The sequence below is a fragment of the Melospiza melodia genome, chromosome Z (assembly GCF_035770615.1).
Source record: "Melospiza melodia melodia isolate bMelMel2 chromosome Z, bMelMel2.pri, whole genome shotgun sequence".
NCBI classification, from domain to species: domain Eukaryota; kingdom Metazoa; phylum Chordata; class Aves; order Passeriformes; family Passerellidae; genus Melospiza; species Melospiza melodia.
Genome location: NC_086226.1, coordinates 41,283,907 through 41,293,667, shown reverse-complemented (window position 1 = coordinate 41,293,667; position 9,761 = coordinate 41,283,907). Strand labels below are relative to the sequence as shown.

At 48.7% G+C, this 9,761-nt stretch overlaps 1 protein-coding gene across 1 annotated transcript; it reads right to left on the bottom strand.

Annotated features, from left to right (window-relative positions):
• Positions 1-3,654: 3,654 nt before the first annotated feature.
• On the bottom strand, positions 3,655-9,389 carry OTP (orthopedia homeobox). The gene is made up of 3 exons (XM_063180428.1): positions 9,353-9,389; positions 7,965-8,374; positions 3,655-4,185 (listed from the first exon to the last, which is right to left on the bottom strand). Exons 1-3 carry the CDS (start codon positions 9,387-9,389, stop codon positions 3,655-3,657), a joined length of 978 nt encoding a protein of 325 aa, XP_063036498.1.
• Positions 9,390-9,761: the final 372 nt, after the last annotated feature.

Here is a 9,761-nt window from a genome sequence, read left to right as displayed (position 1 = left end):
ATGCTGTTATTTCTTCACATAAATGCCCTCAGATGAGATTATCTTTGTCATGAAAAGGAGAAAAGGAAGGTTACATACCTTCAACTGACAGGTTAACTGCCATACCTCCATTACTGCAAGATACATTTTCATGTGCAGAGATTTTTATTCTGAAAAATGAAAATTTAAATACCACAACACAAATTAAACCACATTTTCATTTCTAAGAGCAGGGATCATTACAGCTAGTACAATAATATAATCCATGCTGCAGTGTTGCCTGATCCCTTGCCTTGCACAAACTTTCTTCCCTTATTAGTAATTGCTCAGTGATTGCAATCTCCAGCAGTGGGTAAGAGCAGATTCTGCCTTCCATGGGGATTTAAGCAGAGGAAGAGCGGAGAGAGAGAGTGTCAAAGCATTTCATCAAGAGAGCAAATGAAAGGTTCAGTGACATTATCTTTATGTATATTCCTTAGACATTAGGGGTGATGTTGTGTTTAGAGGAAAGTAGAATTACATGAATATGTGCCGTCGTGGAAATGAATCCGTACATAAGAACATAAATCTCAGTCTACTTGCACACTGGGTGGAACAGCTTAAGGCTAAAATGCACCTCAATATAAGCAAATAAGCCCAGCTTGTGACAGCCCCAGCGCCTGGTGTTACCTACTTAGTCAGTAATAGGCTAATTGTTATTCAGCATAACTATTCTTTCTCAATTTGTATGGAATTCATTCATTTATTTTGATCGCCTTATGTGAATGAAGCAAAGCTGTTCATGTTGTTAGATAGAACTGGTTCGTGCTGTTTAATTTTTAGCTTTTAACATCAGCAAGATTGAGACTTTATAGGAAAATAATTTAGACAAAGCATGTAGCATATGTGAGTGAAGCCTGTGGTCTCCTTCCTTCCACCCATGTTAAACACATAAGAGCATCAGCTTAGATGTTTTATGCTACAAAGCTTCAGCAGATGCTAAGGGTACATATAATTTCAAAAATCTCCAGGACTCAGAACACAAGGATCTATTGCTATGGAAACAAATCAAATTTGTATCAAAGTTGTGTAGGATCAAAAAGCTTTGCTCATAACCAGGACTACAGTTGCATAGAATATGGAGGAAATGATGGATGTTCTAAGAGCGAGCATTAAGATGAAGGACCTTTGTAAGGTCCCTTTCACAGACCTGCAATGTTCAGTGTCAAGAGTTGGATCTTACAGGTTGTGTCTCAATCCCCTGCCCCCAGCCAGAAAGAGCATTTTTCTCCACCATTGAAAAGCACATCTTTTTTTAAGATCTTCCATATCACACTTTACGACATTCCTACATCATAAAGCTGTCTTGCTTATAGCAATATAAAGCAGCTGTAAAAATTATGTGCTTGTAAACAACCTTCCATACATTTGGAAGAAGTAGAGTGAGATTTGCACTCTTCTGCATGAAGGTGGAGACTTTTCGCCCTCCTGGCAGGCCACACTATGGGGAAGAGAACACAGTGGAACTGGGAAGACCAAGGGACATCCCAGCTGGCTGCTACTCCCCTTGGCCTATGCAGGGTCACACAGCTTGCATAGGGAAGCTGGAGGTTCCCCAGCCAGCTCAGCTCCATAAGCTGCCTGTGTGCCCATGCCTTTGATGGCCGAACCAAACTGAACACAGATTTCAATCTCGGAGCCAAGCCAGGCGAGGAGGGGCAGCTGCTCTGCCCGAGGCTGGGCTGGAGAGAGAGGCAGGGCTGGAAGAAGAGACAGAACACGGCGACTTCTTTTCCCAAGTGCTGCTGTGGTGTGAATTGTGGTATGGGACCTGTCTTGCCTATCCTAGACTACCTCAGGTGGAGCATCCTGGTTTGCTACAGCACCTGCAGGAGCAGACTCCTGCAGGAGCAGACTCCTGCAGGAGGGCGTAGGGCTCTTTCTTCAGGTGACTCCCAGAGGACTCACTTGTGGTCTGGATCACCAATAATTTATTCTGCTTTTATTTCTCTTTTAAATTAAATATGCATATGTAATATGCACTTTGGAGCGGGCAAGGACCCTTCTGTGAGTGCCTATGGAGTCGTGCACTCTCAGGTGTGTAATTAAGAGGTGTGTAATTGATGTACAAGGAGAAGAGATCTTAGTGTATTGCATAAAAGGCAAGGGGGGAAGAAGAAAAAAAGAAGCCCAAACCTGGCTGTATGATGCTTGGCAATGTACTGCATTTCTTTTTCCCACCATATCAAAGTTTGCACGGGGGTAAAGCAAGAGTTCTCTCTTTCATGGGCCTTGCCTTGCCAGCAGTGTGCCCTCATTTCACATTCCATAAAACTGATCATCTCCCCACTGCCCGCCTGCCTGCCCCAGCCTCCCGCTGACCCCCTCTCCTTCATCCCTTGTCCTTCCCTGCATCACCACAGAACTTTTTGTTACTCGCACTTTAAAGGCCAACCACACAGAAAGATTAACAAAAGTTTATTAATCATGAAGTATTAAAATTGTGACAAGTGAAAGGCATCAATGCAAAGTTAAGCAAGCAAACTATCCCCAAACTTGTGACAAAGGACTCAGTGAATACCACAGAAGGAAGTCCTGTCTATTTTTTTTTTTTTGCCTGCAGTTGAAGACACCTCTCATATCTCACACGCCACATCAAAATCTATAATTCTTCATATCACATACTGAAAATGATTTTATTTATCCATTCACATTAACTTGATATAAACGTGTCCGGAAAAGTCAAGTAATATGCTTTATATTAGCTCAAACATTTATTAAGTAACCCAAAGTTCAATAAATAAGCACAGACAATAAGTTAAAACATATCACGAATCGACCAGTATGTAACAAGAATGCTTTATCTACACAAAACATCCTATTTCACATCGTTTGTTCATTCCTCCAGTGGCCCTGCCCTGCGGCGGGGTGACCGGCACATGCAGGCGGGCGGGCCGCGGGGCCGAGCCGGGCCGGGCCGAGCCAGGCCAGGCGGGGCGGGGGGCGCGGCGGCGCCTCCGCCGGCGCTGCGGAGGGACAATAGCAGCAGGAACGTAAATAAATGCGTAAATAAAGGTAGGGAGGATCGGCAACTCAACTGTCACGAAATCAAAGATCCGAAAAAGGGAAGCGCTCTTGCGCGCTTTTTTCTTCCCCCTTTTATCCCCTTTGTTTTTTACAAAAAGAAGCTTTAATTTTTTTTTCTTTTTTACCCCATCACATTCGCTGTCGCTCATTAATGCTTAATCAAAATGGATTTGATTCTCTCTGGGGTCTCTCCGTGCCTTTTCGCGAACCCGGCCGTCCCCCGACGGCGCCCTCGCAGCGGAAGGAGCCGGCGGCAGGTCGCCGCTCCTAAATAAACCATAAAAATCATTAAAACAGAAACAAAAATGCATTTCTTTGCAAAGCCAAAGCCGGGCGGGCGGCGGGAGTGCCGGGTCGTGGCGACGGAGAGAGGCCGAGCGGGGCTCGGGGCGCAGGGGGGCGCGGGTGATGCGCGGGGGCACAGGGGGCTTGGGGAGGGTCGGGGGTGTTTCTCGGCCCACAAACCAGTCTGTTGGTGTCTGATTTCAGATCCTGAGTCGACTCCCTGGTAAGTCGGGTGGGGGAAGGCGGGGGCGCGGGGCGAGGCGGGGGCGCGGGGCGAGGCGGCGGCGGCGGGGGCAGGGGTGGCGCGGGGCGAGGCGCCGGCCATTAGGTGAAACTCATGGAGACTGTGTGCTCTAGTGCTTTGCGGCGGAGGGAGGCGATGCTGGTTCCCCGCCACACGTCGCTGCTGTCCGGGGAGCTGCAGAGCTGGGGAGAGCCCGTCACGTTGCTGGGGCCGGGCAGGGAGGCGGGCACCATGCCGGGGAAGGCGGGCTGGTAGAGGTGGGACTGCAGCCCGGCGCCGTTGGAGCCCGCCAGGCTGTTGGAGAGGCCCATGGAGTTGGGCGGCGGGCCGGCCGCCAGGCTGCACTGGGACAGGGACTGCGCCATGGCTTGCTGCCGTCCCAGCGCCGGCGGCAGCGGCAGCTGCGACACGCCGGGCATGGCGGCGGCGGCCCAGCGCGTGTCGTTGGCGTGGAAGGAGCACAGGCTGTCCCCCATGGCGGCGGCGGCGGCGGCAGCGGCCGAGGGGAACTGCGGCAGCCCCGGCGTCGGCAGCAGCGTGCCCGGGGCGCGGAACACGTTCGTGGTCTTCTTGCGCTTCTTCCACTTGGCGCGGCGGTTCTGGAACCAGACCTGCGGGCAGCGACACGCTCCGTTAGCCACCACCACCCCCCGCAGCCGGGACCCCCGCCCCGGCTCCCGCCGCCCCCTCAGCCTAGCTCCGCCGGCCACGGTCGCTCTGCACGCCTACAGCTCCACGCGCGTCCCCATCACAGGTTAACGAAACCGCTGGAACTTTTTATAACGAAAGCGATCGATTTCTCCGTCCTGGGCAGGAGACTCCAGGAGAGGAACCTGGCCTGCCCACGGCGAAAAAAAAAAAAAAAAAAACAAAACAAAAAAAAACCAAAACCAAAACAAAACAAAACCCAACCAGTCTACGGCTCTGGGCCTTGCGTGGACGCCCTCCCGAGCCGCCTTCGGAGCGCGGCCGGCGGAAAGCCCTGCCCCGGGCCCGGCCAGGAAACCCTCGCTCGCACCAAACCGCCCGCATTTGGGTTTAAAAAAAACCCCAAAAACATAAACCCAAACCTATAATAACAAAGGCAGAGGTGGTTTAGGTGAGTGGGTGCTCGTGGTGGCACCGTGGCAGGGATGGTTTGGTGGGTCTCCCCGCACCGCGGCCGAAAGCAACCGAGTCGTGAGCCGGGAGAGAGCGCGTCCACCTGGAGTCCGAGGGAGCGCAGTGCCCCATCCTGCCGGATTCCACCCTCTCAGGCTCCACGGGCGGACTGAGAAAGGCGGACGCCAGTTAGCAGGAATGAACGGCCGTGAGGGAGCTAAATATTATATGAATAATCGAAAAATCGCGTTCAATTATGTTTTAGGGTTAATAGTCAAATTGCGGCTACAAAATCTTTTTATGTTTCATGGTTTGTTGATGGTGTAAAGAATCTCCATCAGGTCTGATCGCCTAAGTTCATAGCTACACTGCATATGCTTTTAAAATGTGAATGTTTCCAGTTGAAAACTGGTGCATGACAGATTAAAATGCAAAGAAAACCTGGGGGAGATTTTGAAAATGCACACATGACAACTCTAGAAATATATTAACCATGAGCATTTGGAAACTTTGAACTCCTTTTAAAATGCAACTAGCCTCTGAAAATTATTAATACAACAGTGAGAATCTAATGGAGGTTGGAATCTAAAAACCTACCTTGATGATATCTGCTGTTACAGTAATATAGACATACTGTAAATGTATTTTAAAATATATAGCCCATTTAATTCCCCAGCTATAAACGGGTGAGAGAGAGTGAAAGCGATAGAAAGGGAGACAATATCACTTTTGTTTTTCTTCTTCTTTTTTTTAAATGTTCTTTTTATGTCTTTTTTTTTCTTTTTATTTCTTTTTTTTTTTTTTCTTTTAAGAAGCCAAAGCTTTATGAAGATCTCATTGGAATCCAGCAGATGATTAATGTGAAGATTTGGTAGGAAATCTGGAGAGCTGTATTAAAGCTCAGATCTCAGGTTCATTTCGATCAGCCAGCCGTGAACTCTGGGCCGAATTCATTACACTTTAATAGTGCTGGGAGAGGAAGAAAATGCAATTTCTCATTCCATTAGAAAACTAGAAAATACTCTCAGCTTGTCCCCTATTAAGATGTGGCAGGTGACGGGACCATTGTGGGGGACACGGTCAATGGAATTACAGCACATTATTTTTGTTCATATAAAATATTGGAAGGCAAGCCTGACTGTGCAGAAGTTATTTCACTGATTTAGTTTTTATGTAAATAAAATATTGAAAGTTAATTAATCCGTGCTAGAGACTAATGATTATGCTTATTATATTGCATTTGATCGCGTAATTTGCATGATTCTCGCATTGCTGCTTAATAAGCCATTCCAGGTTATAAATAATTCTGAAATTGGTTTCTAATAATGGCATGCTATAAAAAGAATGGTTTTATTACAGCAGCTTGAAAAGCAGAGCAATATCAGATGTGGAATTGGACTCTCGTTTAAGCATCAGCCAGTTTAATAATTATTTAAATGTATCATATACATTAAATACAGATCTAAAATGAGGAAAGTGGTGATTTATCCTAGCATCTAAAACCCTTAAAAACATATACAGCCGCTATAAATTAAGCATTTGGAGCATTCCTAATCAGTGCGGAGCCCACGTACTTAAAGGAATGTGTAGGCTATCTGTTAACTATAAAGAAAACTCTAAAGTACTCGTATAAGAACATAAACTAATTATTATTTAATTTAAATTTGATCAAGGACTAGTGATACATCGGATTATGAAGTAAATATATTAAATTTTTTTTTGCCTTAGATTACATAATGTTAATCATTTTGAAGTGTTAATTAAGAAGGTTATGTTGATCTGATTACTTTTTAAATTACAGAACATTATTGTAAAAAAAAAATTTAAATTGACACTCTATTAAACTGTTTTTATCAGCAGTCGCGAGCTATTAGCATTGGTTTAAGATTATGCCAAGGCCATTAAAACACTTTGTCTTTCTTTCTACGAATTTCTTTGATGTGCTGTTAGAAAATAACTATTTCCATTTTATATTTTACTTCATTTACCACACTCCTAATATTGAAATTGGTATCATTAACCTTTGGGAAACCCAATAAAGTTTAATAGACCTCGTTTTCTTTTTTTCATAGAGTCAGTTGTCCAATTATATTTTATTTGTGAATCTAATTTCTTTTTTAATTTAAACTAATTATAGTTCTGTGTAGGCTGAGTCAAATTGTTTTACTTTTTAAAAACAGACGTGCTTTTTCTGTCACATTCAAGAACGGAATCTGTTTTCTTTCATAAAATGTTCATTTAGGGATTTCTCTTCACGTGTCTTTATTTAGCTGAGGATTTTAGCTGTGCTTGCCGATAGGGATTTTGTGACTGCGCTGAAGTGCTTCAGCAGCAGCAGCCCCGGTGCACTGTGCTGAGCCGGGGTGCGCATCCCACAAGTGCCTCTATTGTGCAGCCTGTCATTCCTCGGCATGGACTCGCCTAGAAAGTCGCTACAATAACCTTATGCACAAAAAAGCTGCGTCTGAGCAGTCTAGCGCTTTGCACCTTCTCCCCCTTTACCAAATTTCGTTTACATTTATTTGTCTAAATAGTTTCCTACTGTCCGGTGTGCATATATATATATGTCTATGTGTGTATATATACGTATTTTAGAGAACAAAGTGCGCCCTAGCTGATGAAATTACTCACTTCCCCCGCCATTCCCAGACATTATAAAAGCCAGTATGGGGAAAGTCCGAGTCCAAACACAACTGGCTTTTATCGAAGTGCCTTTTTACGAGCCGGTATGCCTTCCCTCGCACCCCACCTCGGCTCTCAGGGCGGTGGGCTTTGGCGGACGCCCCTGCCCGGCGCTGCCGCGGCCGTGTGGCCATCAGCACCCTGGACAGCGGCCCCGCGCCGCCACCGGACTCCGCTCCGGGGCAAAAGGAGTCATTCCCGGCAGGTCCGGCTCGACTCTTAGCGCCGGGCTATTGCGGGGACTGAGACCGTTCTTCTCGGGCTGTCCCTCCCCGGACTCCCTCCAGCCGCGGGTGGGGCCGTGGGCTGAGGGAAGGTCAGCCCACGCCCCGCTCGGGACCACCGCGCTGCAGGTGGGTAGGATAGAGGAAAAGGGGACACCCCAAGGTGACGCTTCTACGGAAAGGGGAGCGACGCATGTCTGATTTCAAGGCTTTCTGACCAAACTGTTGCACTCAGGGGTGGGTTATTTACCCCGCCGTCGGGCTGAGGTTTGGGGCACCCACCCCGCTCCCCGTTGTGCCTGTCCTCGCCGCCGGCCGGCCGTGCAGCCGTCCATGAGACTGGGGAAGGGCGGCAGGAACTGCGCGGGGGCGGCTTTTCCTACCTGCACCCGGGACTCGGTGAGACCGATGCGCAGGGCCAGCTCCTCCCGCATGAAGATGTCCGGGTAGTGAGTCTTGGCGAAGCTCCTCTCCAGCTCGTTGAGCTGCGCCGGCGTGAAGCGAGTGCGGTGCCGCTTCTGCTTCTGCTGACCCTGCTGCTGCCCGGCCTGGCTGGAGTTCTGGCCACCCTGCTGGCCTTGCTGCTTGTCAGCGTCTTTGGCGCTGACGGCTAGAGAGCTGGGGTTGGATCCCACCGTGGTGATGTCCTCTCCCGGCAGCAGGGTGGTCCCTTCCACCGTGTCCGAGTTGGGAGCCATGTCTCCCGGGTGTCCCCCCGGATCCGAGCCCCCGACGCCCAGCCGACACTTGACTGCCTCCCGGTGTCCCAGCAGCTCGGCCGCGTCTTTCATCCCTGCGGAAGCAAAGGGGCGGCAGTCACTCGGCTGCGGCTGAGCACAGATCCATCAGAGTCCCTCTCCAGCGCACTGAACTGGAGAGAGACATCCAAGCACCGCCACAGCCTCCCCCCGCCGTCCCCGGCCGGCCGCCCGCCAGACCCGCAGCCCTGCTCGGCTCCACGACACGCAGACAACCCTAGCCCGGCGCGACCCGGGCGGCGGGAAGAAAACTTTACATCGAGCAGCTCCTCTTCCTGCTGAAATAACCAGTTCCCTGCCCGGCCTTCCCTTGCAAGACCAAGGGAAGGGAAGAGGAGGAGAGCAAGTTTTCACGGGTTCAACTTGGGTTTTCCAGCGGAGCTGGTAAGAGAAAGAGACGGAGAGAAAGAAATAAGGCTCGAGCCGCCCTGTTGCCGGGAGCGTTACCTCCCCGCCAGATGCGCGGGGACCTCGGTCAGTCTGGCCGATCTTTCCCCTCTCCTCCTGCCGCTTCTCTAAACAAAGTCATGAATAATAAATAGATAGATACAGATATTTCTCCCTTTTCTTTTTCTTTCTTTCTTTTTTTTTTTTTTTTTTTTTTTTTTTTTTTTTTTTTTAAGGAAAAGGAGGGAGAAAAGCAAACGGGTGAGCAAGAAAAGGCCACACAGAACTCCGTAAACACCATCGAGCTCATCTGTCCTAAAATAATAATAATAATAATAATAATAATAATGTGTAGGTATGTATATAAAAACTGGGGAGAGAAAAATTAAATGATCCACAACTCGCTGTAGATCTACATACACCGTAGGTCGCACTCTCTTCTTTTTTATGTTAAATCAAATTAAACTTTAATACAGTACAATTACTTTTAAAGGAATTAGCCCATTTAGAACGCATTAAGGTAAAATAAGGAACAAATTGTCAATTTCCTGCCCCGGCTTCCTCCCCGCTCGCCGCCGCAGCCGGTGCAGCCGCCGTAGGGCGGGGGGGTGCCGGGGGAAACTCACCGAGACGGGCGTCCAGGAGGTCGGCGTGAGACAGCATCGCGCACCGCTCCAGGGCGAAGGCTGTTCCCCCCCAAATTTTAGCGGCCTTAAGTTATTTAAAATAGATATAAGATATGAGATATATATATATAGATATATATATATATAGATCGTCTAAATGAAAGAAAATTCGGTGTGTGGTTAAAAAGGGGGTCTCTTGCATTATAATGTCCTTTAGAGAGACGGGGAGGTGCTTAACACTTCAATGAACCCGTGAGCAGCTCGGCGCGGGGACCAATCAGGAGGGCAGCCTGCAAATGTCAGCGCCCGGAGCGCCCCGCTCCGCCCGCCCGCCGCCCGCCCGCTGCCGCCGCCCAGGCCTCCCGCCGCCCCGGCCGGCCCGGCCCGCGCCGCGCCCGCGCTCCCTTAC

Coding starts and splice junctions, on each gene's coding strand:
- OTP (XM_063180428.1), bottom strand. CDS start 9,389: ATGCTGTCTCACGCCGACCTCCTGGACGCCCGTCTCG. Junction 8,375..9,352: donor CCTCCTGGACGCCCGTCTCG/GTGAGTTTCCCC, acceptor TTGCTTCCGCAG/GGATGAAAGACGCGGCCGAG. Junction 4,186..7,964: donor TCACCGAGTCCCGGGTGCAG/GTAGGAAAAGCC, acceptor CGCTGCCCGCAG/GTCTGGTTCCAGAACCGCCG.